General features: G+C 36.7%; 3 protein-coding genes across 7 annotated transcripts in view; 2 read left to right on the top strand and 1 right to left on the bottom strand.

Moving 5' to 3' along the window:
• Positions 1 to 336: 336 nt before the first annotated feature.
• Positions 337 to 14,319, top strand: LOC107723549 (tuftelin-like). Of its 3 annotated transcripts, none has more exons than XM_016532236.1 (12): positions 337 to 561; positions 7,133 to 7,201; positions 8,366 to 8,467; positions 8,709 to 8,795; positions 8,887 to 8,952; positions 9,046 to 9,123; positions 10,487 to 10,597; positions 11,496 to 11,719; positions 11,827 to 11,932; positions 12,030 to 12,113; positions 12,703 to 12,797; positions 12,914 to 14,319. In XM_016532236.1, the coding sequence occupies exons 1-12, from the start codon at positions 505 to 507 to the stop codon at positions 12,984 to 12,986; spliced, it is 1,152 nt and encodes a 383-aa protein (XP_016387722.1). In that variant the 5' UTR covers positions 337 to 504; the 3' UTR covers positions 12,987 to 14,319. The 3 variants fall into 3 exon arrangements, with proteins under 3 accessions (XP_016387722.1, XP_016387721.1, XP_016387720.1); XM_016532235.1 differs by lacking the exon at positions 337 to 561 and adding an exon at positions 3,581 to 3,668; XM_016532234.1 differs by lacking the exon at positions 337 to 561 and having other exon boundaries at positions 6,863 to 7,201.
• A 1,634-nt stretch (positions 14,320 to 15,953) lies between these two features.
• LOC107723578 (uncharacterized protein C1orf43 homolog) lies at positions 15,954 to 19,154 on the bottom strand. Of its 2 annotated transcripts, XM_016532273.1 has the most exons (7): positions 18,896 to 19,154; positions 18,477 to 18,578; positions 17,963 to 18,071; positions 17,826 to 17,879; positions 16,961 to 17,127; positions 16,808 to 16,866; positions 15,954 to 16,726 (listed from the first exon to the last, which is right to left on the bottom strand). In XM_016532273.1, exons 1-7 carry the CDS (start codon positions 18,956 to 18,958, stop codon positions 16,519 to 16,521), a joined length of 762 nt encoding a protein of 253 aa, XP_016387759.1. In that variant the 5' UTR covers positions 18,959 to 19,154; the 3' UTR covers positions 15,954 to 16,518. The 2 variants fall into 2 exon arrangements, with proteins under 2 accessions (XP_016387759.1, XP_016387760.1); XM_016532274.1 differs by lacking the exon at positions 17,826 to 17,879.
• Positions 19,155 to 20,975: 1,821 nt separating this feature from the next.
• The window catches only part of LOC107723583 (uncharacterized), a 9,064-nt gene continuing 6,060 nt past the window's right edge, over positions 20,976 to 23,979 (top strand). Inside the window, exon 1 of one of the 2 annotated variants that reach the window (XM_016532287.1) lies at positions 20,976 to 21,068. The gene's annotated coding sequence lies outside the window, so the exon portion shown is untranslated. Of the gene's footprint in view, positions 21,069 to 22,832; positions 22,901 to 23,979 lie in introns of those variants that run through there. The other variant, XM_016532288.1, reaches the window with a different exon arrangement.

Raw genomic sequence — 23,979 nt, 5'->3', positions numbered from 1 at the left:
TTTTGCTTTTAACGCGTCTGCTGACTTACCGTATGTTTTCAGGCTTTCACTCTGAAGAAACTGACTAACTTTGAAGATATTTTTCTATCAAATCGCATTGCTTAATTTTCTGTAACCTCGGGATAGTGGAATGAGATCGTGTCGCTCAGGTGAAACACACCACATGACGAAACAGACCACGTTCCCGCGGGCTGAGGCGAAACAAACGGAGAGAGATGCCGAAGCAATGAGGTCACACGACAGATTTCACTCTAACTTGTTGTAACGACCCGTGAAACCTGCGAGAAGGAGGAGGAGGAGGGGAGTGTCTGGCAGAACCGTTCAGCTCGCGGTGAGAGCTGCACCGAGGCTATTTATTATTCAGCGTGACTGACGATATCAGAACACAACAAAACACAACTGTGACGAGTTCGCGCGCGCAGTGGGATATTCAACTTCTGCTCTTATTTAACTTTATTTACTGAAATACTATTGTCTTTTGAGTTTAGATACATTAAGCTAAAAATGAATCGAATGGGGAGTATGTGCACATTTGATGAAATCAGATGGGATGACAGAATGGTATGTACCCATTTTTTCACTACTTATTGTTTAACAAATATGCATGTTTTTTCTTTTTTTAATTTATCTGCATAGTTTTGCACAGGTGTTGATATCTGAATCAAATATGCACATAAAATGTTTGTGAATATATATGTTATAGCCTATGAATATGAATAAGCACTAGTGAAACTGATTAAAATATCATTAAAATATTTAGTTTTAAGGTAAAATGTTAACAAATGTTGCCAAAGGTTTCTGGGTCGTTTTCTCATCATACTCATAAAAGAGAACTTTGATCCTCTGTAACGTATCTTCCTGGTAAAATATTAAACGCTCTACGTGTTGCCGATTGGGAGCTTCTCACTATTTGTATGGTCCAGTGCTTCATTCATTCATTTATATCGTCAAAATGAAGTTTGCAAAACCAAATTATCTCAGTTTAAATGTGACACTTTATTAACACTTTATTAGCTATATTTATTGTGGCAAGCTGCACTAAACCTCCTTTACCACCCTTTGCCCTTTGCTGTATGCACAACAGATGCTTAATCTGGTTTAATGTCACTGAATAACCTGTAAGAGGCATTTGTGCCAGCACAGGGGATAGTTAAGCCAAATACCAGCTGTGTCCGTGTCTGTTCAATCAGCACTGTATATAAAAAGTGCTATGCCAAATTAGATGATTATTAACCTGAGCTTTCCATCCAGGTTGCTGGGCACTGGCAGCCTTGTGCCCTTACTGTTTTTATACCCTCAAAGAATATATTTCAAGCTTTCTGCATGCAAAGTGGGCAAGAAGGTATAGGGAGTGAGACAAGGCTCAAGTATTTGCTTGATTGTGGAAGGTTTCCTTCTTTCTTTAACATGATGGTCATTCAGACTGATTCAAAAGTCTGACTTAATGCACCATATTGTAGCCTGTTTTTCAGCAGCTACTGTTTTTGCATGTTTTTCATTTGCAAATATGAAAACAGGACATAATTTAACAGGAAGCTCTTTAATGGACTTAGGTTAAAGAGCATTTAAGATGCATTCTTTAGAGAGTCACGAACTTACAGATTTACCTCTGAAAGGACTTTTAATGATTTCAAGCAGTTCTAGTAGATGAAGGTGAAAAGAAAAAAAGTTGACACTTTTTCACTTTTATACTTTTAAATTGGTTTGGAGAAGAAAAAGCAAAAAAGCTCCCCCTTTTTCGTATGGAGTTAAAGCCAACAAAAGCAAGTTTAGTCGGATGACCTCAGGTTATGTAGGCCTAAGGCGTTTCCACCTTTTTAAAACTATTTTTTTTAAAACCGTTGTTCAACCAGCTGTGTCTGTATATTTACTTTCTCTCTCCTCCATATACTCCATTTATTTTGCTCATTTACCGCTCCCTTGTTCAATACCTTGTATTTACTCACTCTTTATGTGGCTTCTGTGAAAGTACAAGTTTTGCCTCTCTCATCAAGTTCATATGATGAAGCAGATTGCACTGATAGTCATTAGCCCTCTGTGTGTCTATTCCTGGGGTGATATACAGTATTTATTTACAATACAGTAGTAACAAATATGTACACTATGTGAAAGCTTGGCTTGGTTGTGTTGCCTTGAGGTGACAGAGTTCCACAGAATACTGTGGTGAAATTGACTTGTGATTTGTCGTGTCACGACAACGCTGGAAGCACTTTTAAGTACACTGATGATTATTAAGACATAAACTCATTTGTTTGTTATTAATTTCATTTTTTTAAATTACCTAGCCTATTTATTTATTTATTTAAATTGTTATTATTTATTTATTTAAAGCCCCCTCAAGGAAAATGTGATTTTTTTTCTGGTCTCAAAAGATTCAAAAATAAAAAAATATATAAATAATTTAATTGAATATTGACAGGAAAACATAAAGCTTTCACTCCGAAGTGTGGAATAAAAGGCCCCTTAATGTGGAACAGAAAGACCCAAGGGGTATGGCAACCATACGCAGATACTTTTGATAAAGCAAAACATTTATGAACAATATTTAGGTACATATGTCCATTAAAAAAAAACTTCAGCAAATTAATTAATTAATGAATATATTGATAGAATTCATTGAATATTGATATAACATAAAACTTCCACCCTCAATTGTGGGATCAAAAATTTTATGTATTTATCTATCCACTCATTCATTCAATGACGTTTGGCATTTCATAACCTATTAATATATATTAAAAAATCCCAATTCTTTCCATTCTAATATGATTAATGGTGCCATTATTAATGTTTCAGTTCACTCAGATTCAGTATTGTCTATATACAGTCTCAGGTTGCCAGCAGCTATTCAGATTTCTCACATGACCTTTACATCTTACCAAGGAAAAAACGCTTGTGTGATTAGCCGAGTCTTTTGTCTGTCTCTTTGAGAGGTCCAGAGGTCTGTATCCAATGACACATTCCACTCAAGGCTCTCAAACAATCCCCCCTCTCTTTTTCACCCATCCCTTTCTCTATGTCCTGTCTCTCTCCCGAAGCTCTTCTCTTTCTGTCTCTCTGCTTTGTACCTCACACCTGCATTCAGGTTTCACTCTGACCTGGTTTGATTTCCAGTGAACAATCGCCATTGCACTCCATCTCTCTCCATCTGTTATTAAGCGTCTGTTTGTTTTCTTAATACCCTGGTGCCAATGCCTCTCTGCTTTTTCTATTTCCGTGGTACACAAAATATGCAAATCTCACAGAGCTCTTATATAATGTCTAAGTAATGATCATTCCCATCAGCCAGAGACTTTGCATGCATATTTTTATGCATGTTTATATGCGTCCATTTAAAAGAGTGATGGCGTGTTATCTGAGAGTTTTGGTATGTAACGCTCTGTTGTAATGAATAGCCTGTTGTTCTGATGCCCCGAGCAGAATCCTCACAAACTTCTTTCGAAATAGATTTTTTAATCCTCTCCCATTACAGGCATGAACATTGTTTTGTGCTGGGTGCGTGTCATTTTGCAGGTGTGTGTCTTTGTTGTTCTCTTGGGTTGAGGTGTGGTGTTGAACTTGGCTGATCTCGACTCTCTAGTCTAAATGCTGCTTTGCCTTCTATGGAAACACCCGATGCGCACACAGTCACAGGACGTCCCTGCGGTAGTACCTGTAGATTTACTCAGGTAAATATATTAAGTCATAATTTATTTACTTTGAATTTGTCCTAAACCAACTTTTGTTGATTTGCTCGTCATTTATTTGATACTGACAGTTCAGATAACACAACATCGTATTTTTTTAATGGACTGAAAGTTCTGTCTAGTCTGTCCGTCTTCTTGGTGCAGTGTCATTGTTTTGTCTCATTTATTGGATCACGATAAATGTGTTGTTTTGACCAGGTGGGTTGAGGTGTGGCTGCGTTTTGTCTAGTGATTTAGTAAGTGGTACAATAATAATAGATCTTTCCTTACTTGGACAGCTTGCGTTTACAAACTTGCATCAGACTTATGATGTAATCTGTCTTTGTGACATGTAATACAGTGGTGTGTAACTTCTAGCTTTACATGGAATGTTCTTGACGAAACATGAACATTACAGAGTGTTCTGCGGTAGTCTGGTGAACTGTATAGCATCATGCAATTGCTAGTTTGTTGTATACTGTAGCTGTCTAAAGGTCTTTCACATACAGTAAGTCCCTAAACTCTCAAAAATAAAGGTACAAAAGCCGTCTCTGGGGCAGTACATTTTTAAAAGGTACTAATATGTAACATTTAGGTAATTATATGTGCACTTTAGGCGCTAATATGTACATTTGATGTACTTATACGCACAATGAGAGGTAAATAAGGTACAAAGGTGTAGCTTTTAAAAAGGTACTACCCCAGTAACAGCTTTTGTACCTTTTTTCTGAGAGTGTATGTACTTTATAGCATCTTACTGTGTTAAAACATCAAATATCATTCTGCAACCATGCAGACATCCTGTTCCTTTGAGATGGCTGGCTATAAACTAGACCACATATGTTCAGTCTCAGTTTAGAGTTTGATAAAGCTGTAGCCTCCTTCAGTGTCAAACACTGATTTGGAAGTTCTCTATCACTGACAGAGCTATTTCACATACTTGCGTCAGTGCCTGATCAAAGTAAATCTCACAGTTCTGACATTTTTCTTGCAATTCTGGAAAAGGTCAAAACTGTGAGATAAAAAGTCACTAATAGCTTTTATAATTGTTTTATTCCGTGGTAAGAACAGGCTTTGATACAAAAGATTTCAAAGTGCATCATGTATATTCAAAAACAGTCGTGGCCAAAAGTATTGGCAGTGACATAAATTTTGTGTTTTGCTTAAGCTGTTGTGGTGTTCATTCACATTGTTTCTACAAGTTTTGGCAGTGACATAATGTAGAAACAATGTGAATGAACACCACACTCTAAAAAATGCTGGGTTAAATTCAACCCAGTGCTGGGTAAAATAGGGACAAACCCAGCACATGTATTTAACCCAGCGTTTTTTAGAGTGCACCACAGCTTAAGTAGCAAATTTGGCAAAACACAAAATGTATGTCACTGCCAATACTTTTGGCCACGACTGTACATTTTTATGGATTTAAACTCAGAATTGCGAGACATAAACACACAATTATGAGATATAAACTTAGAATTGTGAGATATAAACTCACAATTTTATTACCTCCATACCAATAAAACAACTTTTAAATAAAGATCTTGAGAATATTGTTAAATATTATTACATATAATTTAGCTAAAGTACTAAAAATAATGCATGACATATTATGTCTTCTCTATATTATTATTATTATATAGCGATTTATTTTATAGTATGAAAGCAAATATTTTTTTCGCACATGCCACAGATGCTGCATTGTTTGTCAATAGAAGTATACTTGATTACTTAATCACATAATGTTATATAATGTAATTTGCACTTCAATAGTATTATCCTTTTATTGTATCTCATATTCTGTCTTATTATTACTTATTACTATATGATCACAGGTATGATATAGTAATGGGTAATAATAATAATTTGCAGTATTTTTATGAACTCACTGCAACTTCTCTATTTGTACATGATGTCAGTTTCACTGTAACAGTCATCTCCCATTATACCCCATTATCACTGTACACGTCACCTCTTTTTATATTCATTATTAATTGCACTAAACCGATGTCTTGGCTTCTATACCCACATTATTTGCACCCTAATATTACTAAAATAATAACTGCACTAATGACAGTAATTATGAATCACATGTAATCTAATACCGTGTGACTGGAATATGTCTCATGTGAATGTGTAATGTCCTCTGTCACCTTGGCTCTGACTTTTTAGACTCTTGATCTTCACCCTAGTAATGACCAGGTCAAGCATTTTCACAGTCGGTCTGGACCTGTCTCACACATATTTAATAAACATGTCACAGTTTGTGCACGCTGTCTGCCACACGCTCACTTTCAGGACCTCCCGTCCCACTGTGACTCACACAGACTACTTTTAGAGCCAGCAGAATGTTCTGGATTTAAGCATGGAGACGCACACACACACACACATTTATCCAGCCATCTGTTTTTGGTTTAATTTGTCCAATCTTCACTGTTTTACATATTTCACGAGATTATGTTCTTGAATACCATTTACAGCTATTCTGTTAGGTTCATTTCAGTTTCTCTTAAAGGGGTCATATGATGCTGCTAAAAAGAACATTATTTTGTGTATTTGGTGTAATGAAATGTGTTTATGCGGTTTAAAGTTAAAAAAACACATTATTTTCCACATACCAACAATATTACAGCGAGAATAAAAGTTACTCCTTCTTTCTTTGCGTGAACATTTGTGTGGCGTTATGCAAATCTTCCCACACAGTTAGGTAGATATGTGGGGGCGTGTTCGAACGAGCCGTTTTAGGGGGGTGTGGCTGGCTCTTAACTTTTATAAAGAATATCTCTTTGGATTTGAGACTTTAGTCTTTGCAACTTTACAGATCTTCTTTATGCACCAAGAGCTTGTAACACTCCAAAGAGAAAGGAAAAAATGAAATTGCATCATATGACCCCTTTAATTTGGTCATGTGGATGTTATCTTATGTTGTGTAAGAGTGTTTCCTCATTTGTTTGTGTCATTGGCAAAGCTTTATAGTCTGTGCTTTGTCGCTTCCTGTGTCCAGCAGACGTAGTTTATGTTGTTGATGGGTGTCCCGGTTGCTATGGTGATATTCCGTTCTGCACTGGAGAGCATTGTTCCGTTTAGATTTGTGGCATCCCGCCTCCATCTTTGTAACGATTTAAATTTACATTCAAATACAAAGTTTTGGCAAAGCCTGCAAGGCTCAAGAATTTTCCAGAAGCTGAGGAACAAATCAAATCAGACTTTGTATATCCTAGAGACTGTACTGTAAATTCCTTTCGCTTTCACTTTTTTTCTTTCACATTGAGTAACCTCAGACCTTCATGCCAAACTTTAATGGGCCATTGGCCTCCAGTCAGTCTCTCTCTCTCAGTCTCATTACTCAGTTTCTCCTCCCCACATGTTCCCCTCATTCATACAGCTCCCACCCTTTTGCTTTCTATAACGGTCTCTTTGTTGCATCCCTCACTCACATTTGTGCTTCTCTTCATGACTTTATTCAGAACGGGCACAGAACGATCAGACTGACTCTCCAGGAGCAGAACCGGCAACAGCCGCCCACCACAGATAAGGTAAATATCTGTTTATTTCCATTTTACACATAGTAAAGTAGAGATGATTTGGTAGATGATCTAGTCTTGACATTTTCAGATGTCACATTTCTGAATCAAGCTCTTGATTCAATGTTTCTAAGCAATTATGGACCATTTCAAAATATTTTTGACTGAGTTCAGTGTTTCTGACCCTGGGAAGGTTTTAGAAGAATGAAAAAGTGTCTATTTAAAGAATTATTGAGCCTGACCTAACTATATGTTCAATGTGTATTAATATTTATATTATTGATATTTATGTTTATTTATATCAGTGACTGTCTGCATAAACTGCTTAGTCATCTAATTTTAAAGACTGATCATAACTTTTTAAGTCAGTTACATAAAAAGGTAGATTGGTCTAATCTGAATCTGAAATTAAGATTTATTACCCATTTGCTAACTGCTAGTTGGCCAGACTAGTTGTTAAAGCACATATAGTGGCTATGTTCGTGAAATGGCCCCAGATACAATTTAGCGTGTTTTAATGGTTTGTTGTTGTGTATTATATGATAATGCTTGCTTATCTTTACTGTCGGTTATGGGCTGATTATTTCTGGTTATGCTGTGATAGTGATTCTGTAGAATCAGTTCAGATTAACTTCAGTGGAATTACCCCCACCCCACACATTCTCTTTGGTCCATTTGCTCTGCCTGTCTGCCAAATCTCTATAAACACAAGGAACATGTGGCTGTGTTCCAGGGGACGTTCTTGTAGGACGAGAGGCTCATTGTTTCAGATTCCAGAAATTGCATAACTTTCCATGTCCCTTTTCCCACATCTGCGCCCATTCCTGCTCTTTAGGGGTTTCCTGCTTCTCTTTGTGTGTTAGTGTTATTTATACCTTGTGTTTATAAAGGGGCTTTTGTTTTCTGCGAGGAGATGCAGATGTAAGGGTTGATTCTGAGAATATTAGATTGGTATGAGTTCAGTTCTTATTTGGAAATATAGATGAATCATCTTAAATGTTTTTGCAGTATTTTAGATTATGTACATTCTAGAAAATTAGAACATCATACTACTTTAATAGGTAGAAGTCTGATCAAGCCTCTAGATGTTGCATGACATAAAAGTACAGTTAATAACATATTTAGATACTATGCATACAATAGGGTTTTAATATGTATTTTTTCATCTCATTCCAGCCAGTTGGCAGAGCTTTTGCTTTAGTACAACCGACTTATGAGCGGCAGCCATTGAAGTCTGATCTGATCAAGCAGCCTGAGGACCAGGGTGAGGTCATCAAGGTGGGTCTGTCTTTAACTCTGAATGATAGATCAGTTACATCTGGAAGTTTGAGCTTTAATTTAAAATAATAATGAGGTCTGATTCTGAGTAACTGAATTTGTTATTCTACCTAAACTAGGCTAGGCACTAGACTAATTCATAAAATTATTATACATTTAATTCAGGCATAATTCATGTTAAAATTAGTGATGTCAATGCTTATGTGCTTATGTTTTTTAAATCTTTGGGTTTGCTTGTCAGGTATATCTAGAAGACCGCAAAGAGGCACAAGCCAGACACCAACAGAGTCTAAAGATGCTCTCAGAGGAAGTTTCACAAATACAGGAGGTCAGAGCAAAAATCCTCGGTATCATTTCCCACTCTTCTATGTTTGGATGTTTTCAGAACATGTGCATTAATAGTGTTGTACTGTGTGCAGGTGAGATATTGTCTAAAAAACCTCAGAGAGCAGATGGCAGCTAAAAGTCACAGGACCGAACATAAGGTGAGACAAAACAACACATCAATCTGCATATATATTTCTTTTAAGCTATATTAATCATAAAATGGTAACTAACTCTCCTTTTCTCACCCTCAGCTGGTGTTATCTGGTCCCAGAAAAGTTAATGGCACTCATTCCGCACTAACACAGGCTCTAAATGGTTTAGAGAGACAGGTGAGCCATTGATGTGCACTGTTGCTTTGCCCACACACACACACACACACACACACATGCAGGTTATCAGTCAAACACTAATAATTAAATAAACTAATAATTTTTGGAACTGTTAAATTTAATCTTTAGCAAATATCTAAATAAACATTTTTCATCTTTATAGTGATGCCTAAATTAATTATTTGCATTTAAAATGATTGATTTTAGCATTTAGTGTTTTGTTTTTCATTTATTTAGACAAAATAATGTACTAAATTCCCCTATCTCTATCTTTATATGACCTTTTCTGTCATCAAAAACGAAAAAAACTTAACAATTTTGTGTATCCCTAATTTTAATACCAACAAAAATATTTTCTATTCCCTTAAACCCAAACCTAACCCTCACAAAAAAACTGCTGATATTATTAGATTTAAAGTAAAACATAATTTATGAGCCATTCAAATAGTGAAGAGCACTTCAGATGTTCTGCTAACGTCTAATTTAAATGACCAGCATGCTTCAATGCAGTCACCATTATATAATGTGCCGTGTAAAAAAATCTGTACCCTTTGGGTGTTAATAGTTTTTTTTATCACTTAGGTAATTGCTTATTCACATCTACATTACGAATCTCAACAATCTGTTAGCACACAACACATAAACAAACCCGCAGTGATCAACACCCATTAGTATTTACAGTATGTCATCCAGCAGATAGTGAGGAATTAATCACCCAGGAAACCACACAAAAACGCACAGCTCAGGAAACACGTTAAGCCACCTGCAATAATTATCCGTGGTTCTTTATAATCAACAGTATTTGTTCAACAGGTTTTAATGTTTCTCACATTCTTCAAATTCTTATCTTTTGTTGTTCGGTGAAACCAAATGCGGCGGCAGCATATTTATTTTTTCGAATTGAATAGTGCGGATTAGCCTCCCAACGGGATGTGTGCGTCTGGGTAGTTTGAGCAGGAGAACGAGTGGAAAAGCTGAGCTATGACAGCGTACGTCAGTATTGTACTTTCAGAACACACACCCTGTTGACGCACGTACACAGAAGGTCCCTCCCACTTTCTGTCTAACTTACATTGTCCTCTCGCTCTCACACACGTCTATAAATAACTGCTGGGAGAGATGTGGGCGTGTTTCAATGGACGCAATTTGTAAGGACATATGTTTTGTTTGTGTGACTGTGGGATAGTGACTTGGTTTATAATTGAGTACGGTTTGCTCTTATTTTTTATTGCTTAAACCACTATGTTGCATAACTAATTCAAGACACATGTAAGAAGTACATGAACACACATACAAATTTGACAGTAACCAAACAAATTCCAGATTCTTTTCATGAATGTTTTGTCACTGTATTCTCTCTCAGGATAGTGTGGATGAGCAAGAAAAAGAGAAGATGAGGGAGGCCAGTAAGCGTCTGTATGCTCAACTCCAAGAGGCCGAGAAGAAACACCAGGAGGAGAGAGAAAAACTGCTGGTTAGTCACTTAGCATGCTCTTTTTGCCAACTGTTTCTTTCTCAACATGCAAGGATCCTACTGAGAGCATTCAAAGGAACCTTTGTTAGATGGTCTTGATAAGTGAGTTGTACTAATGCAGTGGCAGATAATCCTGATGGCCAACTGGGTCAGATCCAGGTTGGGAAAGAACAGTGTGTGGGTGAGATCTCCGGTGAGATCGCACATTCTTTCATGATGATGTGCAGTTTCGTAATCGGCTACTGCTTGCATCTTATACGTCAAGGATTTCAGTGTTAAGCAAACAGCTGATGTCAAAATGATACAGTAAAAAATTAAACAGCTTGAAACTTTGAATCATTTTCAACTTCCTGAAACTGTCTCTGTTGTACAAACGTACAGTAGGTGTCTCGACAAGTTGTTTTAAATTAAATGCATTTATGCCGATAGGGTGATCAGGACTGCTAACCACATAAATAAATAAATAAATCTTCAATTTTTTATAAAAATTGACTTTATTTGACAATTAGGACATTTTTTTCTAACATTAAATAAGACATGAGTAATTGTAAATATATAAGGACATATATTTAATAATAAATGTACAATTTTAGCGATTAGAGTTTTTTAAGCTGTGACTTATGGACATTGGATAATTTTCCTGAGATAAAAGTTAAGTGGCAAATTGTTTACAAGGTGTTTTTATTGGAGCCTTCCCATAACAAGTATGAGACTGTTTATCAGAGCCAATGGTCAAATTTTCAACGGTCAAAGTTTAGGGCTCATTGTACAAAAAATATTTGACCACAGAATCCTGAATCCAGAATCGAATATTGCAGAAAGCTGTGCAATAGTTAAACACAAATGTGTCTTTTGTGCCTCGTGATTTAATTCTTTTTCTCTGTTCGTGTTGTCGTAGGCAGAGGCACAGCAGTATAAGCAGCAATTATCTGAGCAGAGCGAGTATCTGAAGAGGGTTCAGCAGAGCAAAGAGCAGCAGGATCAGCAGATCGAAGACATGAGACGTCTCATGGGCGGCATGGAGCAGGAGAGCTCCACCCTCAGAGACCAACTCATGACCAGAGAAGCCGAACTCCTGCAGCTGCGCGAACTGAGGGAGGAGGGCCATGCAGGGAGGGAGAGGTAGGGGGCAAGATAAATCTTACTGATTTTGTCACATTATGTTGCCTTTTTTAACTTTATGCATCATTTGGGTGTTGCTGTAAACATGTTGCTTAATTATGTAACAGGTTAGAAGAGGTGGAAAAGGAAAACGCAATTCTGAAAGAGAAGATTCATCACTTGGATGACATGCTCAAGAGTCAACAGAGAAAACTACGGCAAATGATTGAACAGGTACATGTGCATGACACACAAACGCTGACTCTCATTCAAACTTTTGTCATGGTAGGTTCACTTACTAACTCAAGCTTTCCATCCTTGTGTCGTCTAGCTTCAGAACTCGCGAATGGTGATTCAGGAGAGAGACAGAGTGATCAGAGAGCTGGAGGAAAAGGTGGCCATGCTGGAGGCAGAGGTCAGTCCACAGGATATAAACAAACATCTAGTGGGGATTCACGATTCTCAATGATTTCGGTTCTAGTTCAGATTTCTCTGAATGATTATGTTCCTTAATGGGTCCATAAATGATTATTTTACTGCAGTAATTTCTTTTAGAAATAATAAACACCTTTAAAAGAATTATTGCAAAAGGTGTGGCTTTTCACAGTTCAAACTGATAATTTTCTCTTAACTACACTGAAAAAACTTTGATGTAAGAGAGACTGACTCTTTAGAGTCATTTATTCAGGAATTGGACTACAGTGGTTGTGCTGCATGTTTTTGATTCACTAAAAGGAACCAACTAATTACCGTCATTGAGTTTTGATATTTTAAAGCATGGAACCAGTTCTAAAAAAGAATCAGTTCTTGGTTCCTAACCTTAGTTATAATTCTTTTCTCTATCATGTTATCATAATTTCATGAATTACTGCTGAAAACGCACACAGATGTTTCTTTTTAAATAAAATTCCTTTTACTACATACAAAAGCGATTAGTGTGAGATCACTGTGATCTCATGAATGTTTCCTGACGTCTGACCTTTGTGAATGTGCTTTGCTTACAGAACAAACAAATGCATGATCAGATGGATTACTACCTTGGGAGTCAAAGGTCAAACTCATACCTGCCATCAGCCGGCAATGCGCAGATTGTCTACAGGTAGGACATGCAAATGATCCCGATAGCCACATGCAAATTTTTTATGCAAATGGTCACATATGCTTGATAACGGACATACAAGCACACACATTCAAATTCATGTGTCTTCTCCACAGCAAACCTCTGAGACCATCCACCCAGACCAACAAGAGCCTGCCCTTCATCAAGGTCATTGAAATTAAATCATGAACCTTACCACAACAACATCCTGTGACAGCCGCACCATCCTCCCATACACAGTGAAGGAGAATACTAGCAACATCACAGACCTTCACCAAATGACATTGCGATTGCTTTAATGTCTAAAGGCCTTTTCTGCAAGAATACTTCTAACAGCGCAGAGGTCTGTTACTGGTATTGCCATTATTACATACTCTAACTGAGTTATCGAGATAGATTTGACAGAACAGGGACTGTTAAAGTGAACATATCCATTTATATGAAGACAAATGAAGAAAACAAATGAACTCATCTTTTCATTATTGTGAGATTTGTGAAGGGCTTCTAGATGGATTCTGGTGTATTTTGGTATTTATTTGAGGCTGGTCCTCTGAAGACTGTCTTTCACCCAACGTTAATAGACAGATTGTGATGCTAAACACCCTCATTGAGCTCTCGTTATCTCTCGTAATCTCCTTTGGTATTAGCTCGGCTAAACTTTAGTGGGTTTGTGAGTTCGCCAAAATCACAAGTGAAAATCTGTTAAAATTATAGAGACAATGGATGGGAAGAACATTTTTATTTAATTTTAAAATGACACAAGTTTGTGAATTAAAGGATGAAGGATTTTTGAATCTTAATTGTATCTATTTGTATCCAAATTAAGGCAGGAGATTGAGATGAGATTTTTGCAATCATTCAGCCCCCATTTCACAGTGAGTCGAGTTCATCCTGAAACAAAAAACTGCAACAAATATTTATTCTTGATTTAAAATGCTTTTCTCAACCAAAAGGATACAGCAGGGAGAATCCAATGACTCACCTTCTATGAAAAACAAAGACGCCTTGTGAGTGTTTCATAAGTTTGAAAGAATGTAACACTTGTCCTCCACTGAGCCAGACCAGTTCAGGCCAGTAGGGCACAGCGTGAGCTCTGTTATCCAGTCCAGCCAGCCACTGCAGTACAATCTACAGTTACTCAGTTAGCCATTTCCAACATTCAGTAAACTGGTTTTATAACACCTAGTTAGAGAAGTGATGTGATTGGCCAGAGCACCTGCCCACCTCAAAGTAATGTCATGTGAACTGTTAATAATACCACAACAGAGATTATTTATACTTCATTAATTTAATTCTGCATTTCATAACCATGTTTATCCACCTTCACATTTGAAGATAGTGTGTATATTTTCTCTTTGTGTGAACTTGAACCTTATGTGAATTTCTTAGACAGGCTTCATATTAGCATGTAACACCCTTTATTTTTTTAATAATAATATTTTTGTAGTAAAAACCGAGTGGTTTGCAATGCTTGAATTAATGACATCTTGTATATTATATTTAAATAAATTAGTTTCATGAATGTTGTTGTTGTCTTGCCTTTTCTGTGTCTGCAAAGGAATGTGGTTTATGGTTATATGGTTATGGCATCTTAAAAACAATGAAATATATATCCTATCAAAATGTTATGATATGGAGAGGTACCATGGAATCTGACCTCCGGTGTAAACACAACAGGGTGTTATTTTATTCCCCTCACATTACTTGCCCCCGTATTTCATCTTCAAGTTGTTTGAGGGTGACAATTGCCTTTAATGCAATTAATTATGCATTTAATTAATCAAAAGTGATAGTAAATACATTTAAAACGTTACAAACTATTACAATGTTACGTTCTATTTCACATAAACGCTGTTCTTTTGAACTTTGTATTTATCAAAGAATTCTGGGGGGAAAATGTTCATATATGAAGCAGTTTTAAACTTTGATAATATGACATTTTTGAGCACCATATCAGCATGTTAGAATGATTTCTGAAGAATTGTGTGACACTAAAGACTGGAGTAACAACTGTTGAAAAGTCAGCTTTGCATCACAGGAATAAATTACATTTGTGACCCTGGACCACAAAACCAGTCTTAAGTCGCTGGGGTATATTTGTAGCAATCGCCAAAAATACATTGTATGGGTCAGAATTATTTATTTTTCTTTTATGCCAAAAACCATTAGGATATTAAGTAAAGATCATGTTCCATGAAGATATTTTGTATATTTCCTATTGTAAATATATTAAAACATAATTTTTCATTAGTAATATGCATTGCTATGCATTTGTACATTTTTAAAAAGGCGATTTTCTCAATATTTTGATTTTTTTGCACCCTCAGATTCCAGATTTTCAAATAGTTGTATCTCGGCTAAATATTATCCTATCCTAACAAACCATACATCAATGGAAAGCTTATTTATTCAGCTTTCAGATTATGTATAAATCTCAATTTCGAAAAATTTACCCTTATGACTGGTTTTGTGATCCAGGGTCACATTTTGCAATATATTACAATAGAAAATTAAATTGGAATAATATTTCACAGTATTACTGTTTTTACTGTATTTTCAATCAAATAAATTCAGCCTTGGTGAGCCTAACTGAGATCCTCAGAAGCACTTGATAATTCCAGAGAGGTTTGCTGGAGCAGGGTTAGAACTGAATGGAACTGAACAGGTAGGTAGATCTCCGGGAACAGAGCTGGATCGGGCAGCCCTGGATTGCATACCCAACCAGTGACGTCTTGTTAGTGAAGACCCCCCACTGGCCGAGAGGTGGAGGTACAGATGATGCAGACACTTCATTAGATCTGATAATACTTTAGAATACAGTGAAAATCAATATACAGTCTCTTATAGCTGTCTACCACATTACCATGACAACCATATCACCTCAAACCACAATCTTCCTCATATACACATATTTACATGAACTAATTCACAAATTAAAATTGCACTATAAGGACAATCATCTAACCAACAGCACAGAAATAAATACCTCTCCCAAATTCTATTATTCTATTCTCATGGATGAGGCACAGGATCTTATTTGGAAACCTCAAGTTGAAGTAGTCTTAGTATAAAACTGGTGTAAGGGTAAGGGATAGTCCACCCAAAAATAAACCAAACAGTTGACAGTAGCCATTAACTTCCATAGTATTTTTTCCATACTATGGAATTCACTGGCTACCATCAACTGTTTTGTTACCAACATTCAAAATATCTCCTTTTGTTTGGAACAAGTGAAGGGTGCTTAAATGACGGAATTTTCATTTTTGGGTGACCTATCCTTTTAATGTCCATTCAGCTGATTTTAATCCATGTGTTTTTGCCAGAAAAGTCAATCTAGTTAAAATTGTATCATCTCAGCTACAGGGTGCTTTGTTGGTGCTCTTTGGACAATAAAGATATAAACATTACACACCCTATTCACATTAAAAGGCCATTCTCGCAAATAAAAGCTGGTAAACAATGGCTTTTAACCATCAGAAAAACATTAAAACTACAAACATAACATTCTTGCATTGCTCTCAAAGCAGTTGCATTGACATTTATCCCACAGATTTTGTTATATATTAAGTCATCCTCACATTCTCGATGTGATTTGAGGCCATTTTCCTGCATCTCCCACTGTTTTCATTTCTACATAAAGGATTTTCCAGTGAGCAATGAACACTTCTGAATCACAGTCTTTGAGGTGTATTTACACAGTTCCTCAAACAGGTTTCATTCTCTAAAGTGTGCTTTCTAGCGTATTATAGTTGTCTTTAAAGTTTTTGAGCTCCAGGAAGTGTTTGGGCCTCTTGCTGCGCTGTCCGGTAGACGGCAGGTACGTGACCTGAATGGTAGAGGCAGACGAAGGGCCGGGAGAGCTGGTCAGATCTTTAGCTGCCGACTGGTGCTGCTGGTTTAGACTGGCGGTGCTGGAGTGGGTCTTTACACTGTGGAGAAATGAGGAAGAATGGAGTGAGAAGTGTGATAATTTGAGAGATAAACAGCAAAAATTGGACAGCAGCACTTACAGAGCAGCCAGTTCAGCCAGATCGTCCTTATACTTCACAAACTCTGCCTCACCAAACACCTACAGGAAAGAAAACACGAGCCTCTTATATATGTCCCGCAGCGCCTCCTGCTGTACATTAGCATTTAACACACGTCTGCGCTCTCGGACTGACCCCTGTCCCATGGCGAGCGTTGTCGTAGCCCTCCAGTAAGCGATCTATTAGTGAACTGTGATTTGACTTGAACAGCGAGTGAGAGTTTCGCAGGTCCTGCAGCCAGTTCCTGTAGCGGCGGCCGGTCAGAGCGCTGGCACTGCAACACAACTCACGAGACGGGATATCTACAGGTGGGACAAAGCCAGATCACATCAGATCAGGCTAGACCTGAGTGCATATACAGTTTTCCATTTCAAAAGTTCGAACAGGTGAAACATAATAATATAAATATAAAATGTAATATATTTTGTGTAACACTACATATTCATAAGTTAACATTAAATATGTTCATATATATATATATATATATATAAAAAAAAGATTTGACTAAATGATTATAAATATAATGTACACTACTATTCAAACATTTTGAAAGCATCACAACTGTTTTCAGCACAGATAATAAGAAATGTTTCTTGAGCAGCAAATCAGCATATTAAAATGATTTCTGAAGAATCATGTGACACTGAAGACTGCAGTAATAATGGCTGCTGATATATTAAAATAGAAAAGATTTACTTTAAACTGTAATATTTCAAAATATTTCTGTTTTTACTCTATTTTTGATCAAATAAATGCAGCCTTGCTGAGCATAAAAGACTTCTTGTAGTGAAATGTGAGTCTGTACTATAAACGTTTAAAAAAAAAAACTTTTTTGTTAACTGAAAAGAAAAAATCTACTAAAATGTATTTTAATGACTCGAAAACTGAATGAAACCAAATAAAAATGGTCAAAAAATGAATTTTAGTTTTTGATAACACAGCATATTACAAATCTTGAAAGTTAAGCATTAGAATGCACACAGGCAGAAGAAGGTCTCACCGGAGTCTCTGATAGCATCTAACGCTTGCATTCTGAAGAGATAATTATAACAACCTGCACAAACACAAACACAAATCCAGGCGTAAGTGTTCACATCTGCAATAGTGTTACGCAGAGAACTGCTACGGCCTTCTCACCATTCTGGCCTTGATGCTTCAGTCGATCGTCATCTTTAGAGAGTAGATGTGGCTCATAACGAATGTCGTTCACTTTTGACAAACGGGAATCGATCTCCTCTCTCAGCTCCTGTGAAAGATGCAGCCTTGCTTCAGTGCATTACAAACTATAGTTATATGCAACAAAAAGCATCATAAAGGTAATATATAAACGAAAGAGAGGCCAGTTTTATTGTTAATTCAATGCAAATTAGATGCATATATTGGACTCTACATAAAGGTAAAGTCTGAAATGCATCATAAAGACTGAAAATTATTTTATGCCTAAACAATAATTAAGTAGGAAATAAAAAACAAATAAAACAAAGCATAAGACATGGAAACGTTAATGTACTTTTCCCCCCACAAATAACTTAGTTGCTGTTGCTACAATAAACAGGACTGTGGCAAGTAAGTTCTCAGAGGAATGTATAAAATCAAATGTCATCAACAAAGACACAAACGATATTTTGGATTTAGGAGGAGCTGTTGATACCTTTGGTGCGTTGTGACCCAGCGGGACGTGCGGTCCTCTGCGAGATTTCATAGCGAAGCGCATAATCTGCCTTTTCACAAATATGAACAACAGCACAAACACCTGCAGAATGACAAGACGAGATCATTCAACACATCACACGCTCAAATCCCGTTCTGACACTGCCTGCTTGATTTTAGCTGGTATTCTCAGCTGACAGAGGATCAAAAGTTAGTGAGCTGCCTATATATGCAGTATTTTTTAGGCATCATTGGTGCCATACAGGAAGCTTTCTGGATGGGCAGCTCACTAGGTTTTGACCAACTCACAGCTTTAATGCTGTTGTTGTTATTATTATTATTAAACAAAGCATTAAAGAATTCAGACTACATGTTCACAAATTTTATTATTATACAAATACTATGCAGTTTGGTACTTACCAAGCTGCCGTAGGCCATAACAAGCACAACATTTACACCGGAAAGAGTGTTTCCATCTGCCATTGTGAGATTTTAGTTAAATGGTCATGAAAGGAAGATTTCGGTCAATTTTAGTGGTCAGTGGTAAAATTTAGCTCGTTATTATTCGGGTTGACAGCAGCATTTTCATGAGAGCTTTTGTTGACAGCTCTTGTGGTCTCTTCGTCGCTTGTTTTGCACGAAAAACGCCTGTCTACGCTTATGTCACGCCACCTTGTGGTTTGGCATAAATAACGCAGCAGCACAATCGTCGTCTTCTTCGTCTTCTTTAAAGTTTTATGGCGGTTTAACGCAACATCAGTTCAGGGTTTGTCAATAATGCCCAATGGGCCCAAAGCGATGCACAGGTCATTTACAGTTTAGCAAAATAAACGTGTGCAAATTGTTCATAAAATCATTATTGCATGCATGTCAAATTAAACTACAATATGCCACCATTGCTGATATACATTATAACAGCAAACAAGTAGGCCTATATATGCTCCTTATCAGATAAATGTGTTCCTTTTTGAAAGAAAATACCTTTTCCCCTTTTGACCACGTGACGATGCCTTTCACATTCCATCATCCTATTTTAAGAGAGTTACTCATACAGAAGTGGCATATAGGGTATATAAATGTTCACCAATACCACTGTGTCTGTCGTTGTTCCAAACCACAATGCTTTCTTGTCATCTTTTCCTCTGTGTTAGATTATAGCTCTCTATAGGCGCTCACAATCCACACACACTACTGTCAATGTATCCAAACATTATGCACATGGTTTTTCAACGTTCTAAACTTATGTTTCTGTGAAAATGAAGTGAGCTGTCTGAGAACATCTGACTTAGTGGACAGCTGACCTTTATCAGATCAACACACTGAACAATACACTGATTCTTTCAAAAGGAACAGAGGTGGGTGGCAGATGCGTGAAATGACAAGAAGGAATGAAATTGTTTTCCCAGTAAGAAATATTGCAACAATCATGACTTTTTCTCAGGCTCTGGTAAAGAACGATGGAATAAACTACAAATTAAAGCTCTATATACTACAGACTGTGGTAGACAAATGAAGAAAAAAAAACGGGTAGACAAGTGACAGCCACTAACCACTCTAACCATTTGCATCCTGCATTTGTCAGATTTGTATGACAATCAATGCAAAGATACGTACTGATATCAGATAGCTAAGGCATTAACTTTTTAAAGCTGCAGGGAGGATGCAAAGCTATTCAGCAGTTAAGAAGTTAAATTCCTCCACTGTGACCGATTTCTCAAGCTGATTTGGCTAAACAGGTCATCAAGCAACAGATGATGCTAAAACATCTAATTATGTCAACAGCAGGTCAACAGCAGGTCAACAATGTGGCTTATTTTGATTACTTAATCATTCCATACCATCTTTCATGTCAGTGTGTTGTCTGCATTTACTTGCAATCAAAAACTGGTCGAAAGAAACGGTTGCTGTTACATTTTTGTCTCTCTGAAACCACAAATTTAACCAGCTTCCTCTGCTGTTGCCATCAGCAGTGTGCATGTGTCTGTGATGCAAGACAGACCGTTAAGTGATGATGGTTACTGCACATACACAACTGCTAAGGTAACACACACACACACACACACACACACACACACACACACACACACACACACACACCACATTTAATCACAGAATGCTTTGAATGCTTAGGATTTGTACTATTTGATTTGGTTTGCATTAGGCTATATGTTTGAAGAATGTATTAATAGGTAATGTTTAATGGTTAATTAATCTTTTTCTTTAGTTATTTTGGTTAAATGTGGTACATTTATATCAAAGTGTGAAATCAATAAATGTTTATTGACCCTAATTAACAACAATAATAACAATTCATTGTATTATGTAATGTGCATGCAAAAGCAAGATATATTCATATAATATAAAACAGCACCATTAAACAGTAATTTGTTTAGTCTGAGTCTCTTCATTCACATATTTTAGAGCCTGCAAAAGGTTTGGCTGTCAAGTTTCACATACATTTCAAACTTAACTCCCGCCCATCTGCTCTCTCTCAGCCTCTGAGCAGCTCCTTTTGCTGCACTCTTCATTTGCTCTTGCAGCTGCAGGAAGTTGAGCAACTCAGCCCACAAGTGTGCCACAGAAATTCACCCAGGTAATCAATTGTCAAAATGTTTTGTTTCCATTACAATGCATATAGTATTATTATTATGTTTAATGAATTTCAGTTTTTATGTCAGTTACACTTTTTACCACTTTTAAGGTTGTGTACATTCAGGTTTGCTGTGTATTGGGACCTCCATCTACAGGCTTTTGTATTTTTAATTCATGTAAACGATGCTTGAGGATGGCTAACAGGTTAAAAATGCTCATGCAGTAGCAGTTTGCAAACATGTCCTTGGCATTTCTGGGTCATGGTTTGCAAGATCCTAAAATTATGCAGTCTATTATGCCACTGGTGTTTCTGGTTTCAGTTGAAACATTGGTCAATGCCAGTCTATTCAACATTTTTAATCGTCCTTTTCAAACACATGCATTATCTTGCATACTATTTATTTTTAAAATACTGTATAATAAGATAGTCTTTGCCATCGTTCCTTGTTTTAGCACTGTGTTTGGTGCTTGACACTGTATGTCGTCAATATTTGCCAACATCTGGCACACATCTTTATACTATATACTGTATGTTTATAATCTCACATTTAGTCATATAGTGTTTTAAGTAAGTGCTGCAAGTATATATTTGATTTCTGAAAATCAAATGGTCTCAAATGGTCCGTTATTAACGTAGGTCTTTAAAAAAATTGGATAACTGCTCCTCACTACGACCACAGTATAACAGGTCACTCGTTTAATGCTGTTTTACTGTAAGGAACTGAGCAAGCAAATATGTACAGAGGAAATGAATGAGCAAAGGTGGAGGGAAGAAGAAAGATGGAGCAGATAAAATAAAAGCGAACTGCTCGGATAAACATATTTATTAGCATTAGCATAACGAAACTCAAAGACATCACTAATGTCAAGACTGAAGGGTGTGTTGTCTGAAAATAAATGAGTTTCAATGCATGTATCTGGTACTATTTGTAACATCATAGTAGTAGTTAATTGTCAAAATGGTGCAGAAACTTCATTTGAGTATATTAAACATAACTGGAGAGTTTATCACGCTTCATCCAAGGAAGATGTTTTATTGTAGCCCTTTGTTGATTTAATATCATTTTAGTTTTAGTGTAGTTTATTGTGTTGGCAATCTGATTTATTCAAATTTGTTTAGATTCTGTTACTATTAGCTATGGACTTTTTTCACATAATTAGGGTTACTGAATCAGTTTATTTATATATATATATATATATATGGCACAATGCATAATCAAATATTTAAATGAATAAATACACATTGCATGTATACATGAACTATAACTATCTAGGCCTGTTAGTCCAACTTCACAAAAAACAGACATTTACGATTTCAGTTGAACTAAAGCATTTAAATTTTAATCCTGAAACTGAAATTTTAAAGTCTTCAAATATCTGAATCATGTTCAGAGGTCTTAGAACTCTAGGACCACATGCCTGTCACAAGCATTTACCTACTCTACCCTTTAACACTTACTGAGTCACCAAGAAACCAGGGACCAGGAATGTTCTCATTAGACATGAAGGGTGTGCATGCTGACAGGTGTGTATGTGTGTACCAGAGACAAAGAAACTGAGACACAAATAGATGGAAGGAGAAAAAGAGAGAGGCAGACAGAAAGAGACGGGGGAGGAGAGAACGAGGTAGGGAAATGAGAGAGGAAGGCACAACAATCAAAGGGGGTGGAAAAGGGTAAGCATGTCAAACCAGTCAGGCAAGTTCTTATTACAGTAGAAATGCATCATTGAAAATTGACAGACAGCAAGAAGTGAGAGAGAGTTTAGAGGCACAAGTCAGGATGGGGAACACCTTTTCTCTCAAACAGCTAAGAGACACAGCAGTCCTCTAAGGTACGTTACATCTGTTTGAAGAGCTAAAACTCATGTATGGTTAGATTATGTGGCAGGTAAAGTGTATGGCCATTGTTGTTCAAGTGCGCGTGCCATGGGAGAACAGGTGTTTCTGTAAACTGACACTGACCTGTTTTCCTTGGAAAGTCTGAAATGTTGCAGTCATATGGGACTGGTAATCCTATTTTGCATCCATATCTGTGAAATACAAGGCAGTAGTACAAGGCCATTTGTGGTTATGAGCAACCTTATAACAACCTATATTTACTGTGTCAATGTTTCCTTTATTTGTTTTCAATCAGTTCAGATTTATTTTCATCAGATCTGTATTTGCGCTCCTGGAAGGTGTACTTCACACCTCCTCCTCCTCCTTCCACTCTATCTCTGCTTGCTGTTTACTCATGTCTTTTATTTTAAACATAGCTCTTGACGTATATAAATGTTCAGTTTAAGATTAAAAAAAAAAAGCAGTCTTTGCAACAAAATAAGGTGGGGCAAACAAATTTGGAAAAAAAATCATTACAAAAACCTGATTTAAAAAAGTTCGAATTTCAGCTGTTGATTCAATATTGCCTAAAGATTGTTTAAATTGATTGGTATGCAGATGTGTACATCGGTGCTTGCTTGATTGCATGTGACTATTATCAATGTTACTGAAGTGTCTGAATGAAATTCATTGTGCTGCTTTGAATAATCGTGGGTGTGTAAGTGAGATAGGGTGCAGAGTTCCTGCTAGGCTATTTAACATTATTCACAGATTTGAGATACAGTAATCCTATATACAGTATCTCACAGAAGTGAGTACACCCCTCACATTTTTGTAAATATTTTATTATATCTTTTCATGTGACAACACTGAAGAAATGACACTTTGCTACAATGTAAAGAAGTGAGTGTACAGCTTGTATAACAGTGTAAATTTGCTGTCCCCTCAAAATAACTCAACACACAGCCATTAATGTCTAAACCGCTGGCCACAAAAGGGAGTACACCCCTAAGTGAAAATGTCCAAATTGGGCCTAAAATGTCAATATTTTGTGCGCCCACCATTATTTTTCAGCACTGCCTTAACCCTCTTG

This window comes from Sinocyclocheilus rhinocerous, unplaced genomic scaffold (genome assembly GCF_001515625.1).
Source record: "Sinocyclocheilus rhinocerous isolate Xijiao unplaced genomic scaffold, SAMN03320098_v1.1 scaffold241, whole genome shotgun sequence".
NCBI lineage: Eukaryota > Metazoa > Chordata > Actinopteri > Cypriniformes > Cyprinidae > Sinocyclocheilus > Sinocyclocheilus rhinocerous.
Note: the sequence above shows the minus strand (reverse complement) of the source record. Positions and strands in the feature narration are given on the sequence as shown.